The 17226-nt window shown below is 37.9% G+C and overlaps 1 protein-coding gene across 1 annotated transcript; it reads right to left on the reverse strand.

Annotated features, from left to right (window-relative positions):
• Positions 1-16380: 16380 nt before the first annotated feature.
• LOC149259587 (uncharacterized) lies at positions 16381-16866 on the reverse strand. Its single transcript, XM_089454584.1, has one exon. It carries the CDS (start codon positions 16864-16866, stop codon positions 16381-16383), a length of 486 nt encoding a protein of 161 aa, XP_089310710.1.
• Between the last annotated feature and the right edge of the window lie 360 nt (positions 16867-17226).

Consider the following 17226-nt stretch of genomic DNA (forward strand, 5'->3'; position numbering starts at 1 on the left):
TTGACTGACAGAGCAAAGATTACTTGTCTGAAAGGTGTTTGGGCAGCCAAGGATTGATTGTCTGATTGATGTATGCTTGTTTGCAGACTGATTATTATTTGAGTTTGCAGAGATAAAGGGAAAGCTATTGATAGCTCAGTCCAGGAAGGACAAGAATGAAGAAGGATTGAAGGCATTCTTCTATCCAGAAGGACCTCAAAGCAATCCTTGAAACACAAGATGTTTGTTGCAAAAGTTTTCTTAATAAAGCTCTTTATTAATCTTGTTTGAAGTTCTTTGTTAATTGGTATAATGACAACTTATACAAGTGAATCCTCAAATTCCTCCTTCATCACAAGACTCTATGATGGAGACTTGAAGCAAGACTTGTTCATCATAATGGACAAGGTGAGAGAAATGTATGAAGACGGAAGGAAGAGCAACATACTTAGAGAGCAGCCAGATTTCATGAAGGAAGAGAAGCAGATGCTTTCTGACAAACTATGAGAAATGGAGAGGAAACTTCATATTGCAAATATGAACCTAAAGAGGATGCATGAGTTGGAGTCACAGCTCTTTGTTTCCAAAGAAGCGATGGTCAAGTATCAGCTTGAAGAAGAGGTAGGCCATTCTAGTTTGTCTTCAAATTCTTCTAGGAATGCTTATATTAGTTCTTTTGAAAAACATACTAGAGGCATAGGTTCCAAGCTAATTTCCAAGATGGGCTATGAAGGAAAGGGCTTGGGAAAGCATGCACAAGGTATTTTTGAACCATTAATGGTTGAGGAAAGGCCTAAGTATTTGGGTCTTGGGTATGGACAGTCTTATGGAGATAGTTCCAAAGCTGCCATGAAGGCCATTAACACAGCTCCAAGAAGGAGTTGCATTGCAGAGTGTGAAGATTGTGTTCAGGAGGAATGAAATAGCTTGAAACATCACTTGCAGGATGCAGGTGTTCAGAAGCACACACTTGAACCAGAGAGTTGGGAAAACTCTAACAACTTTGAAGAGATAGATGGTGTTCCAAAGGGAGCCACTTCTCCATTTGCTTCACATCTTCATGAAGGTAACAAAGGTGAAAGAGGCAAGTATAAATCTGGTTCTAATCATATTCCTTTTAATTTTGCAAAGCATGGTAAATTTCCACATAAGCATGGGAAAAGAATTACATGTTCCTTTTGTGGTTTGGATAACCATCATGTTTCTAGATGTTGGAAGAGAATGACCACATACAGGAAACTTTTGAAGGAAAAGAAGCAAAGAGCCAAAGGTCCATTGGACAAGGAAAATCATGCTGTCAAGAGGATGCACATGTGTTGCACTTACTGCCATAAGCAAGGGCATCTTGCTGAAAGGTGTTGGACTCTGAATCCAACAATGCTTCCACAAAAGCTGAAGAAAGTGGAAAGAGAAGATGACAGAAATGGAAATGAAGTTTCCATGAATGATGTGTCTTAGGATGATTCACATGTTGATGTTGATGTGCAGACAAAGGAAAGACCTTTGAACTGGATTGGTAAGAAATGGTTAGAGTTCTTTTCCAATTAAGGTTGCATGTCTATTGATGCATCTATTTGCATTTCTTTGTTGATGAGATGCAAGTTGTAGGTTTCTACCAAGATGGTGAATGGAAAAAGGTTGAGTAGGAGACTCACTTTGTTGCTGCAACATTATATTTCATTTCAGCTTCGAAAGTACAGTGTGCTTAAGTGAAAGTTGAAGGATGAAATGCATGCATAAGCATGATGTGCATAAACACAGGGATGTTTATGTTTTCCTTGTAATTGAACATGAATGTGTAATTAACTTTAGGGGTTGATTGCTTTGTTGTAAACATGCATGTAATGTTGACTTGAGGAAAGTGGACTTGGTCTCCAAGAGGGAGATAATAATGAAGTGTTTCATCTTTTGAAAAGAGTCCTAATGGTCTTTTTCTACATGCTTGACTTGAAGGGTCATTTGTTTTAAAGGCTTGTTTTGTGGGCTTGTTGACTAGTCCATCATTTATATGCAGATGAAAGACATGGAGGAGTTCACAACATGTGAAATATGTTTCTTTTGTCAAAGTAGGAGTTTAGTCCATCCAGTTGTTGTTTGTATTCCTGTTTTTGTTAACAATTGTTTTTTACAGCTTGTCAAACAGGTACAAATGAATGTTTTGTGGAGCGAATGTATTTCACATCAGTTTGAGCCAACTTACATCAATGATCAAGGCAGAGAAGTTCAAACTACCTTCCATGACTATCTAAGTAGGAGTTCTTCAGGAAGGCAAAGAAGAAGGAAACTCTTCCCAGGTGGACAAGCATATCCAAGAAGGAAAGTGGTCAAAGAATTTGGTTCAGAGGCACTATACAATGCAAGTGTATGGGGGCGGGAAGAAGAGGGTGTTGTTATTCTAAGGTACTGTTCAGATCAGTATATCAATATTTTGGAGACCAAAAGTTCTTTTAGTGGGAAGGTGTGATCCAAAATGGATTTTGGATAGACTCCTAAGTCTAATTTTTCCTCACTGAGGAAAATGAAAGTCCAAGGAAGTTACTGGAACTAGCCGCATTGCAGAGATCATCTCATTTTGAATCTAATGCAACTTGAATGGGTAAAAATGGACTTAGGATGCAGAAGTTATCGCAGAAAGAAGATGCCCTTTGTTCTTTGGAAAAAGAGGCAAATCTTCAAAAAAATGGCCTAAAAGGTTTTATGAAAAAAAATCGCATCGGAGGAGGTAAAGGCGGACTTAAGAGGAAAGGGGAAGCACCCCCGATTGTCGATCCCCGACATATCAGGTCGAAGGCAGGCTTGTGTGTATATAACCTAAGGCGGAACCCCGGGCTGATGCGATATCGCGATCACCGATATCAACGGATCGCAATCGGCAGTGGCATGGGGCTTAAGGTGGGACACCACGCTGAGTGATATTGCGATTGCTGATGATCAGATCGGTGAATCAGTATCGATGATGGACATAACCCATGGGCTGTATGCAAATGCAATATGTGATAGCGATATCGCAATATCGCATTGGAGTGATACAAAGGAGTGGGGCGATATGTGCGACTTGCGATAAAGCTGGACCCGACAGGTCTTATAGGCACAAATATATATATTTTGAGATCTGAAAAAGGGGTTTTTCCTATGTAAATTGGCATTTTCATTAAATAAACGAAACACAAAGGAATGTGCCCGATGGGATATATAACGGACCCAAAAGGTTTTATACATGCAAATATATATAATTTGAGTTCCATAAAGGCGGATTTCAGGCGGGCCTCAAGCGGAAAATGGTTTTGGGCTGGTTTCGCCTAATCCCACATAATGAACGATGCGTGGCTTGGCGGAGGAACAGGGAAACCGCCTTTTCGGGCAGGTAACCTCTACACTCCTAAGTCGCCCAAAAATGCATGATGACCGTTGGACCAGAGATCCCGTAGATCGACGGTGGAGAGCGCGATACTGCCCAAAGGCAGACCCGAAAGGAATCTAGGGTGGATTCAAGGATATTTGAAGTCCGATAAACGACAAAATAACAAATTTTCCCGTGTTCTTAGTGTATTTCTCTATGTAAACAGAGAACGCTATTTTTGGGGATTTCAAAGGCCCGATGGTCCCATCCGTTGCAGAACAAGGGTGGCCACCATCCCTGAAGGCGTTTAGCAATGATTGTTAATGCTCAGAGGGGGATTTGAGTGGACATAGGCCGGGAGCCAAAGAGTCCAAAATAGGAAACAAATAGACAACGACGATTGGCTTAAAAGCCACTCGATGATAGAAGCAGAGGGGAGTGCTGAGACAGGAGCGCAGAAAGCGAAGTCGAAAGGCAGAGCAGAAGGCAGAAGTAGAGAAAGCCAAAAGCTACTCCGCAGAGCAGCTGAGGGAGCCTTTGGGGTCACTTGGAGTTCAAGTGAAAAGCCAGAGAGCCAAAGGTTGTAGAAAGCTACTGCACAGAGCTAAAGAAGCCAGTGCCGAAGAGCTAGAACGAGAGCTAGAGCCAGAAAGCCGAGAGCTTCAGAGACGGGGAGAAGATTGTGTTTTGAGCCCATTGTTCCTATGTAAAATAGTGGAGTTGAGCCAAGAGCTTGTAAAAGGACTTTTCCATAATCCCAGAGAGCAAGGATAATTTTAGGGGCGAATGTTCGCCCTTGGGTTTTAAATTTTTAGTGGGCGAATATTTTGTATCATAGTACATTTTTACAAATCACCTCAAATAGCCCACCTTATTTTAAGGGAGAGGGTAAAAAAGGTAAATTTAGCCCTTGAAATTAGGACTTACAACCTTCCATTCGCCCATTTTCAAGAATAGGTTTTATTTAAGTGAATGCTATGGGCCAAATACCATATTTATAAAAGAGGTATGGTAAATTAATAAAAATATAAATAAATGAGAGGTATGGTAAATAAATAAAACATTTTTTATATTTACTCCATAAGACACCTTATATACATATAAGGGTGTAAACAAATAAAAATATAAGTGGAGGTAAGGTAAATAAATAAAACTTCTTTTTATACTTACTCAAAAGGTATGGTAAATAAATAAAAATATAAATAAACTAGACGTATCGTAAATAAATAAAACCTCTTTTTATATTTAGTCCATAACCCTTGTTCTATTTATGAAAGCTCAAGAAAGAGGTTTTATTTAAGTGAATCCTATGGGCCAAATACCATATTTGTAAAAGAGGTATGGTAAAAAATAAATAAAAATATAAATAAACTAGACGTATCGTAAATAAATAAAACCTCTTTTTATATTTAGTCCATAACCCTCGTTATATTTATGAAGGCTCAAGAAAGAGGTTTTATTTAAGTGAATCTTATGGGCCAAATACCATATTTGTAAATGAGGTATGGTAAATTAATAAAAATATAAATAAACGAGAGGTATGGTAAACAAATAAAACATTTTTTTATATTTACTCCATAAGTCACCTTATATTTACGAACACTCAAAAAATGGGTTATATTTAGGTGAAACCTATGGTCAAAATACTATGGGACAAATACCATGGACTAGATTGTTATTAATACCATGCAAAAAACCATTATTAACCCTAACATTAGAATTAATAAAAATAAAAATGGCACATGGTATTGACCCATGGTATTCACCAAAATGGCACATGGTATTGACCCATGGTATTCACCTGGAATGTAGCCTATTTAAATGGGGGAATTAAACCAGCATGTAGCCTATGCTAAGATTCAGTAGGACTTTACAAAGTTTTATTATTTAGTGAAAGACTCGCCAAGATCTTACAAGATTTTATCATTGACTAAAATATTCGCCATGCCTGGTGAGAGATTCGCCAAAAAATTATATATACATATTATATTATTGATAAAATCGCCTTCCATTTTTCCTATATACCATGGAGATTCACCCATTTATTATATTTATAAATTTAGGGGGGTTCATAAAATTTTCCCTGCCAGAGAGCCTAGTCGAGTTGACTAGAGCTCAAGGAGATGTAGCCCAAGAGTTTTGGGCGAACTCCAAATTAATATTGTTGTTATGTGTGTGTTTTATTGTTGCATTGTATCTATTGTTTTAATTGTTGTTATTTGCTTTATATCAGTTTAAGCAAATCAATTTACAACACCTGAACAGTTTAAAACAAACATAAGCATACACTATATTGTCAAGCATATTATCAATTCCACATTGGTTAATCAATAAGACTTGGGAATATTTAAACTTTGGAAGTGGGAGAGGTTCTTGTAAGTTAGACAAGAAGCCTAAGTGCCCCATTTTCAAATCATTAGACGAGAAGATGTGTTGTACAAATTACTCACAAAACTATTCCTATATTTACCCCACTCAAAACCAAATTACATGCCACATATATAGTGTTTATGAGATCCAACTGTTTCAAAACCAAGAAATTACTTGTTGAGAAAATCTCTCAACAAAACATAACAAGAAACAAACTAATCTTACCTATATACTATTGTAAGCATTATTCCAACTTCCAAGTAAACTATAGATTAGAATTAAAAATTCAGACAAAGAGACTTATGCCCTAGCACCACAAACAAAGACACACGAACTAATGAAAGAAGGAAACAAAGCATAACAAGGGAAAAACTTGTGAATTTGAACTGATTGTGGTACTTGATGTCCTTGGAAGCCTTTTGAAAAACAAATTCAAAGAGGTCATGCATGAGAATAAGCAACCAAGGAATCCAAAACATTTAATCACCGCTTTCGTTGGCCAACATGACCACCTCTCAACACTTCAAATCCAAATGCTACCCACTGCATGAAGTTACTTGTGCACTGAGCTTGAACAAAGATTATGCACCATGAGGTAGAGGACCTTCCCTTGGCTCCTATCAATATACCATGAGCTAGCCCAATGGCCATCGAGACCATTTTATAAAACCACTGCCAACTGGAACACTGCATGCATGCGAGGGCATGCTACATCCCTCCTCCTCTAATGTTGAACATGTACTATGGGGTGACGAGCACTGCCTTCAAGGTTACCATTACATCTACATTTAGGCCAGAAGGTATTATCAAATTTTTTAATAAAATTAAAAATAAGAATATTTTCATATATAAAAATATGAAATATATATGTGTATGAATTAGTATACATTCATTTTGATTCTAGATTCACTAAATATTAAGAGAAATTAAATCTCTAAAAATTCAAACTTGTCTGAATTGACTAAATAATATTGAGAGGAATTAAATCTCTAAAAGTTCAAACTTTTCTTACGAAAAAAAAATACATTTAAAAAAATTACTAAATTCTTAATAAAATTGAAAACGAAATAAATCAATTCATATTATAAAGTTGAACTGCTTATTAATTAAATATCTTTATTATTTAAAAATTAATCTTAATATATATATATATATATATATATATATATATATATATATATATAACTTCAAATATAAATCACTTAATATATGAAATTTAATCTCAACAATCTTAAGACTTTTTGGAGAAGTTTTGGAGGTGAAAACCAATAATTACGATAAAATTTCTACAAGTGTCCGGGTTCATAAACTTTGATCAAACTTCATTTCTATTAATAACAATGATCTATCCAATTTTACACATATCAGGTATAATTTCCAACTATCAAAATCTGTTCACTCAAATTGAACTTGCTGTAGAAAATGGATTTAAGAAAATACATAGCTATAGAAAATATATTTAAAAAAATAAATAGAACATTATCAAGAAAAGCAACCAAATTACAACTTCAAAGACGCCAGGTGGCCTCACACATCACGCAATACACACGGGACGTTAACATTTCATTTCATTAGATGTCTAATTGTTATTATCACCGTCCCTTCTGCCGCATCTTTTATTGCTTGTCCAAAATTATGGATGGCATCTACAATTTGTTCTACATAACCGGGATCGGCCGTTTTCTCCACCATCACCGACAGTCTCCCCTCCAGTTGCGTTGTTGCCCATGCCTGCCGTTACAGCTGGAGTCACGGCATTGTCGCCCTGGCTAGTCTGTATAACAACTCAAATAACATACAAGTATTTATCATAATTGATTTAGCGATAATAGTGATATGAGATAAGTATCTTTCAGAATTGAAAAATCCATGTTGAATATTGGGCTAACATTTTTTAAGATTCGGTTGAATGTTATTAAATTAAACTAATTGGTTAATAATTTTAATAAAAATTAAAAAGTTATCGCTTTTCCTAACTTGGTATTTAAATTTTTTAAATCCATTTTAAAAATAAATAAATAAATTTAGTGTAGTATTTAAAATGTGGTTAAATTGTAAGCTGTAATGCGTGGGGCCCGTACAAGGCTTTCCCTGCTATATATATCTTCTTCTTTAGCGTCCACTGCCCATTTATTGCAATTTTCTATTATTGCCTTATTTCGTGCCTCTGCCCACCAATCAACTATAACATTTGGCAACAAAGACCTTGAGTTATAACATTTGGCAACAAAGACCTTGAGTTATAATTGCATTAGATGAACTATAATGTATCGTGTGCGATGCTTCGTTCAACCTAAAGTTTGCAGCGGCCATAATCCAATCCATGGCATCCTGCATATCCTGCCTTTCTCCTTTAGAAATCCGGGATTCCATATCCTTTTGCTTTCGATCCCTCATTGTATTCCGCAGTGTTTCGGATTTAGCCGACTTCTTCTTCTTCCAGATTAGTGGACTTCATCTTTTGCAACAACATACACACAGTCGCACCTTTTTCGTCTGGACAAATTTGGAAAAAATGATTCGACGAAATCAGTTGTAGCTTTTTCGTCGCCGACGAAATTCGGAGGACAGATCAAAAGAGAAAAAGCAAAATTAGACTACTGCCCCATGAAAAAGTAAAATAAAGAGAGTATAATGTTGACCGAATAAAGGTAGTAGCCGTTGATAACAATTCTAATCATAAGGAGAGAATAACGTGCTAGAATTTCACTTTCACGTTATTGGTAACAGTATGGTTAAGTTTTTTTATCATTATTTTATCTTAAAATTAAAATTTTTGATTTAATTTAATTTTATTAATTTGCAGAGTTATTTACTCAATAGAAAATACAAGTTATCAACATTCAAAATTTATCTCTCATACTTAATAAATTACAAACATTCATGATTCATCAATTATATTTAATAAAAAAAAATTCTAATTATAAATAAAAAATATAATTATAATTATAATTTTTTTACCAATTTTTTTTATATCTTATTTTCCAATCACAAACTTCCAAAATTTTCAGGTTCTTTCTTTGATCCACTACTTTTATCTGTTTTATAATAATATACATTTAAAAAATATTTATGTTAACAATTTTTATTAAAAAACCAACATTACTTAACGCATTGAAATTTAGACAAAATCTAAACATCAAATATGTTTTAATAATGAAAAATGATGTCAAATTCCCAAAATAATGGGAGGCAACTCTTTTTTTTCGTTTTTTTTTTTCGTCATAGGAAGACTAGCTCTTAACCAAATAAAAATAGTTTAATGTCTTACTTCATGAGAACCAAATGTCATTTTCATAATAGAAAATACTTCTAATGAAATTGTCTACTTATGAACACCTCTTTATCTTAATCTATAATGAAAATTAAATACAAACCCTATAAGTAGACACCTCTTTATCTTAATCTATAGTGAAAATTAAATACAAACCCTATTACCATTTATAGTCATGGAGAAAAGGCAAGAGTAAATATATTATAATATACTACAAATATCATTATTAATTTTTTTTTAATAATTTTAATGTACAAAGCATATTTTCATAGTCTATAAATAAATCAATTTAATAGAATAAAATTTGTTTGAGCCTAAAGACACTCTACAACCAAATTTATCTCCCTATAAAATGAAAAATTAGATCAAACAATAATACATCAAACAATAATACATAGCATTATTATTATTGTTATCACATTAAAGCTTAAATTATAAAATATATCAAAAAAGTACAAATATATATACATATATAAAAATAATTAAATTAAAAATTTATTATATTAAACAAAAATATCAACACATATACCATTATAGGTATTATTAATTTTTTAATAAAATTAAAAATAAAAATAATTTTATATAGAAATGTGAAATTCAATAATATTATTAAAAATTATTAAATCCATGATTTTATTTTCTAGGAGTGTTCTGTTACGATATCTTATCCCCGAAACAACGGGCCCTTTAACTGTCCATATTTCAAATCATTAATACACCTTGTCCAAAAGTCCTCCACATGAAATACACTCCTCAGTCCATGGATAGGAAAATATATTACGGCTCTTACCCATCTGACTGACACCAAAATCCATCCTATTAACACGAAAATGAACTGAAGCACAAGGGTTGTTTTATTGAGTCCATTGAGTGTGTTATAATCATCAATGTAAAGGGATCCCCATTTAAAGCCGAAGGCAACAATACAAACTGTTACCAACAAGCCTGCGAATGAACTTAAAACTGACCTGGCGACAACATCCTCAGGCTGGCTAGAACGAACTATGATCCAACATTTGAGTACATGATCCCCAATGCAACACTCGAGCAACGAAGAAACCTTTTCATTCATCATAATATGAATGGTTTTGCCAGCTACGACAGCGGAGACAGAGAGCAGAACCAAGAATATAAGGGCTATGAATACCATACCACTGAACACCTCGAACCATGCCGTGACAGGAATAGGCAACACATCAGACCAGTAAAAAACGAGATACATCTCAGAAAACATGTGTTAGTACGCTTATTGTCACTCCTCCAAGGTCGGCCCAAACACTTCTAAAGCCAGAACTTGCCAATCCCGGAAGCAAATAAGCAATGAATACACACATCACAAGTCTTCCGCTATCAATTACGAGGTGAGCTTTCAGGAATTTCTCCACATCACTATTTCCTATATCATCTATTTCTGGAGTTATACTGACTGTCGAATAATCGATAAAATTTAGGAACTGGAGAGTAAGAGCGCTGATAACCAGAAATGCTCCTGGAAACCAGTACGCTGTTCTCTTAATCGCCTTCCACGCATCCAGTGCGAGAAAGAGAATAAATATAATTGCGCAAGCGCACCCACATATGAGATCTGTAATTTGAGGAGGATACGCATAGGCCATCTTCGAAGGATAAACTAGACCGTCTCAGAGATTCCTGCCTTCACTACTATATGAGAAATGTTTGTTTTTAAATTTGCAACAACACACTCACAGTCGCAGATTTTTTGTCTCCCACGAAATTTGGAAATTTGGAGGACACATCAAAGAGAAAAAGCAAGATTCCACTTCTTAGCTGGAGGAATTGTCTGGAAAGTTATGGGAATTTTGGTTATATTTGAAGAAAATTCGACAAAGATTTTTGTAAATCCAAATTATAGTTGTCTAAACTTGAAAATTTTAGCTGTCCTCGACGTTTTTGATGGTGCTGAATCCATTTCCACCATAAAAATATGATTCAAATACTGTCTCTACAAAAAAATTTGAAATTTTTAATCTAAATTACAACCACTTTTAACAATCCTCCGTGTAAGGCCTTCGAGTTGCGGGTGCGACGGGCGTCGGCGAGTCTTCGTGCACGAAGGCGCGGGCGACCGCGCGGGCACGCACGAAATGACAATGCGACGGAGTTGCGGACATAATGCGACGATTGGTGCGACAAAAGGCGAGACACTTATGCGACTAAGTGTTGAACGACAATATATATATATATGCGATGGATTAAGACTTGAAGCCGACTTGTGTAAAAGTCTTATGGGTGCATGTTAGTGGTTTTGGGGGTCGGCCAAGGGGCTGCACACCCCATGTAAACCCACGCTAAGTTGTGTATATATGTGGGAGCCTTAAGGCTCATTTCATCATCGAATTCTCATCACTTCTCTACGCATAAGAGGAAGGGGTAAAGTGAAAATTGCGCAGATTTGGATAGCAGCTGCGCATAGCTCATGCGCACTATCTAAGGTGCGGTTTTGGATTTGTCTTGTGTCGGTTGAGGTGTGGGCAAGGTGTGCCCGAGGTTCGGCATATGTGTAGATTTGTGCAAGACTTGGTGAAGAGGATTAAGTGGCTCGGGTGAGTACTAGTCTTTGTGCAAGGGTGCACATGTATTGTAAAAGGTTGGTTGCCTATGTTGTAGATTATTCTAAGTTTTGGCTTGGAGCTTGCCAAGCATTACTTGTATTGTATTATTGAAGAAAAACTGATTATAATATATTGTCGGGCAGACTTGTTCGGGAGTTGTCCCTCCCCTTTATACTTGTTGCAATTGTTGATGTTCTTGTTATAATTGCTATGGATAATGAATGAGTATGGGCTTCATTAAGTATAAAGGATAATTGCATTTTACTTGGTTGCGAAACACAAACTAAGTAAGGACAAGTGAATTAGGCGTAGTCCACGAAGGTTAGTATTGGTGAAAAGAAAGCGTTCGGTGGTGCCGCACCTCGCTATAAGCGGTTTGAAGACTAGCGCAGGTGTAGGGGCGTGACATGTGGTATCAGAGCTCGTGTTTCAGGTTGATGATGAAGTGTTGATCCCACTGCACTATCGTGACATGTGGTATCAGAGCTCGATCTAGAGCTGTTGAGCAGGGTTGCTCGTGACAAGTACTTGCAAGTGAAGGAAACCGTTTCACACAAGTGGAACAAGGGTTGGTTCTAATTGCAGGTGACTTGGTGAAGCTGTTGGATGGTCGAAACTAGATCGCAAAGGAGAAAGAAGCTGTTAGAGATGGCAGTTGAATCTCAAGCTGGGTCTAGTCACGTTATGAAGGATACTACTATTGGGTTCATTGAAAAGGTGTTGGAAAAGATGGAGGATATGGAGACTTCTTGGGATAAGAAGATGGACTTGTTTGCTAAAGAACAAGAGGCCAACTTGAAGACAAAGGAAGAGCTCGAAGAACTCCGAACACAACATGATGAACTCCGGACACAGTATGATTACATTGATCTTATGTGTACACAACTTGAAGTAAGGGTAAAAGAGATTGAAGAAGCAAGGGATCAGGGTCTTGCAGAGATCGTGAACTTGAAGAAAACTCTCGACGAAGCCAAGGATGAGATAGCGGTGTTGAAGAAGGCCGTGAGGCATAACTCAGGTGGAGGAGTGCCTCATGTGAAGGTCAAGGAACCAGAATCTTATGATGGCACAAGGAATGCAAAGACTCTTGGCAACTTTCTATGGGACATGGAGCAATACTTGGAACGGTTGGGTCTATCTGATGATGAGACAAAGGTCAAGGTAGCTACTCAGTTCTTAACAAAAGATGCTAAGATGTGGTGGCGAAGGAGGTTGGATCAGATTGCCAATGGTAGTGTTGATGACATCACTTCGTGGGATGACATGAAGAAGGCTTTGTAGACTCATTTTAGTCCTCAGGATGAAACATGGGAAGCAAGGATGAAGATTAAGTACATAAAGCAGACCAGAAGCCTACAAGCATATCAGCGGGAGTTTGAAAGTGCAGCTCTGGAACTTCCTGACATGGCGGAGAGGGACAAGGTGTTCAACTTCATTATTGGGTTGAAGCCTTGGGCACACAATGAGGTGAAGAGGCAGAAGATTAGGACACTTGAGGAAGCTTTTGCTGGTGTTGACAGGTTGGTGGAACATTATGATGAGACTTCTGATGATAGGAAGAAGAAGTCCGATAAGCCGAAAGAAAAGAAGAAGGATGACGCTTCGAAACCGGATGATGGTTCGAAGACGAAGAAACCTTTGAAGTGTTGGATATGTGCAGGACCACACGTGATGAAGAGTTGTCCCTCTAAACCGAAGGTGGCCGCTATTGCACAGCCTAATGGAAAAAATGAAGATGCTTCTGTGGGGATGATGCAGATACTAGGTGTTTCTGCTACTACGGAAGTGACCTCTAGAAGGGATCCTGAAAGGAACAAGTTGGAGTATGTTCGAATGAAGGTTGGAGGTATTGATGTGCTCACTATGCTAGATAGTGGGGCTTCTCACAACTTCATGGGTGAAGATACTGCGAAAAGAATTGGGCTGAAATTTGTACCGGCAAAGGCACAAATGAAGACAATGAATTCTCCTCCTATTGGGATTCTTGGTATAGCTAAGAGAGTGGACACTACACTTGGTGAATGGACCGGGAAGGTGGACTTCACTATAGTGCGGATTGATGACTATGAAGCTGTATTGGGGATGGAATTCATGAAACAATTTGATGCTATGATTGTTCCACATTTGAAGAAGCTCTACATTTATGATGGAAGGGAAGATGTACCCATTGGTGTTCCAACCATTGGTGTGACAAGGTCCTATTGTAAACTAGGAGTGATGCAAATGGAGGATGAGAAAAGAATGGGAGACATGAGTAAGCGATTGTCTACTGTTGAGGCAAAGCTTACCGAGCAGTCATTGGTCATTAGATCACTTTCAGATAGCATCTTGGATCTATCAAGGAGGCTAGAGTTGGTGGAAGATGATGATGATGATAAGGAGGTATATGTGAGGCCGGATGTCCAGAAGGAAGATCGGGTTGTCTATCTAGAAAGAATAGAGATTGAGGATCTTGATAGATGGATTGAGTTGATTAGTGAGGGAGAGCCTTCAGGCTCTACTCCCTCTACATCTTCTTAGATGGATGGAGAAGATGGGGCTCATCGTTAGCTACTCTTGGCAGTGAGTCCTTAAGACATGTTAGAGCAGGTATGGTTGATGATGCAGGGATGGCTTGGCATCAAGCATCATGACATGTTGCAGATGGATGGAGTTTCCATGGACCTGAGCATGGATTATGGGGATAGATTCTTGATGAGTCAAGGATGTGGTAGATGTTTGAGGAACAACTGATGATGGCATGAGGATGTTCACTCTCATGGATTGAGCGTGATGGTTGGATTAGCTACCCAACTAGTTCAGGCATGGGGTCGCGAAGTGTGCAGAGGTGTGTTAGCATTTTGTTGGAGTACCATGACAGAGGTTCACATGGGGACACATGATGAGATCGACACAAGATGTTGCAGTGGAGATTGTGGCAGAAGAGTCGATGGTCATGGATCGAGATGATATCTGATGGAGAGAATACCGTTGAGGTGCATACCTTGGTATGGTGAGCTTGGTGGCAGTTGGTCACTAAGTCGAGATATGATGGAGATGAAACTCTACATATGTTGCAGGGATGTTTGCCTTGTATGGAAAGGTCGACATCGTGGATGATAATGATCTTGGTGGATGGCTACCGGGATGGTATGTTGTCGAGGACGACAACGGTTTCAGGTGGAGGAGGATGTAAGGCCTTCGAGTTGCGGGTGCGATGGGCGCCAGCGAGTCTTCGTGCACGAAGGCGCAGGCGAGTGCGTAGGCACGCACGAAACGACAATGCGACGAAGCTACGGACATAATGCGATGATTGGTGCGACAAAAGGCGAGACACTTATGCGACTAAGTGTTGAACGACATAATATATATATGCGATGGATTAAGACTTGAAGCCGACTTGTGTAAAAGTCTTATGGGCACATGTTAGTGGTTTTGGGGGTCGGCCAAGGGGCTGAACACCCCATGTAAACCCACGCTAAGTTGTGTATAGATGTGGGAGCCTTAAGGCTCATTTCATCATCGAATTCTCATCACTTCTCTACGCATAAGAGGAAGGGGTAAAGTGAAAACTGCACAGATTTGGATAGGAGCTGTGCATAGCTCCTGCGCACTATCTAAGGTGCGGTTTTGGACTTGTCTTGTGTCGGTTGAGGTGTGGGAAAGGTGTGCCCGAGGTTCGGTATATGTGCAGATTTGTGCAGGAATTGGTGAAGAGGATTAAGTGGCTCGGGTGAGTACTACTCTTTGTGCAAGGGTGCACATTTATTATAAAAGGCTGGTTGCCTATGTTGCAAATTATTCTAAGTATTGGCTTGGAGCTTGCCAAGCATTACTTGTATTGTATTATTGAAGAAAGACTGATTATAATATATTGTCGGGCAGACTTGTTCGGGAGTTGCCCCTCCCCTTTATACTTGTTGCAATTGTTGGTGTTCTTTTTATAATTGTTATGGATAATGAATGAGTATGGGCTTCATTAAGTATAAAGGATAATTGCATTTTACTTGGTTGCAAACACAAACTAAGTAAGGACAAGTGAATTAGGCGTAGTCCACGAAGGTTAGTATTGGTGAAAAGAAAGCGTTCGGTGGTGCCACACCTCACTATAAGCGGTTGGAAGACTACCGCAGGTGTAGGGGCGTGACACTCCGCCTCGTTAAACGACTCCAACTTCTGCCACAAGAAAAAGTAAAATAAAGAAAAAGTATCAATGGTTACTGAATAAATGTACTTATTGTCCCTAACAATTCATTACCAAATAAAGGCACTTATTTTTAAAGAGAAAGTATCAATGGTAACCGAATAAATGTACTTATTGTCCCTAACAATTCATTACCACCGAATAAAGGTACTTATTGTGGATAAAAATTCTAATGTGGAGAGTTCATTACCTATTGTAGTGCTGGAATTTCATTTTCACGTTACTACTGACGTTAGGGTTTAGTTTAGTTCTTTTTTTCTTAGGAAAATTCATAATTTTATTATTAATAACAAAATTACATTTTGTAGATGTAGAAGCGCATATTCAAAAGCAAGTCAAAGATTGTTGTTCAAAAATAAAATAACTAGAAAGAGAATAATGTACATTGGGGGAGAAAGTTATACTTTTCTCTTTTTTTCTTCTCGACTTTTCTCCACTCCCCTTGAGTTGGTAAGGACGAGAATAGTACGAGTGAAGTGTCCTCCACAGGGTGAGGATTTTCCTTGTCTGAATCTGAGTGGTCTGAAGTATGCTGTCTTTTGGCTCCACTAGTATCCATAGTGTCTGGTATCTTTTCTGGCAAAGAGTCCATCTGATCATGTGATACATATTTCTTAGTTTTTGGTTCCTTATGTGTCTGAATGTTCTCTTTGGGAATGAGCTATTCCTTTTCCTCCTCTTCCTCCTCAACATGGACTTCATCAGGGTCTATTGAAGAGAATTGCCATCCCTTAGGCTGTTTCCCTGCTTTCTTCTTCTTACATGTATCTTTTTTGGCTTCTGGGCATGTATTTTGAAGATGCCCTGTTTGGCGGAAAATTCTGCATCTGAATGCAGTGTTTTCATAATCTAGTATCTGGGTCCAGCATCTCTGTTTATACTTTAGTTGTATTTGGTCTGGCAGTTCTTTGCTGAGATCTACTTCCACACACATGCGTGCAAATGTGTAGATTCTTTCCTCCGTTCTTTCTGTATCCATTTTTATGAATCGCGCAATGGTATTGTATATACCAGTCAGGACTTGAGGGCTCCAGAAATGTAGTGGTAGGTTGTGAAGACGGACCCATACCAGCATCCGTGATATAACCATTGTATTTGGATCAAATTCTGGGAACCATGGCGTAATGAAGAGACCCGTGGATCCCATGAACCATGGTCCTTCCCTCATAATGATGTCTCTTTCCTCTGCTGTACGAAATTTGAAAATGAAGAATCCTTTGGAACAGAGATGAATGTCACATGTATTGGTCCAGGTTCTGAAGACCCAAAGGAAAAGGTCCATAGGTTTAGGCCAAAAACAATTGAATCTGCAAATTAATGCCTGTTTTTCATAAGAAGAACAATGCTCGTCTATTTCTGGTGTATCCAGATTTAATTCTGGGGTATAACTTAGTTGTTCCACAATGTATGGTGCGGGTGCTGATCCAGCTTGTTTTGTTGCTGTTGTAGCTGGTTTATTTCCTTCTAGGGCGTCTTTGAAGGTTAACCCTGCACTTTTTTGCTTTTG

The sequence above is a fragment of the Pinus tabuliformis genome, chromosome 6 (genome assembly GCF_031772625.1).
Source record: "Pinus tabuliformis cultivar Carrire ecotype Pingquan chromosome 6, CPIR1, whole genome shotgun sequence".
Lineage (NCBI taxonomy): Eukaryota > Viridiplantae > Streptophyta > Pinopsida > Pinales > Pinaceae > Pinus > Pinus tabuliformis.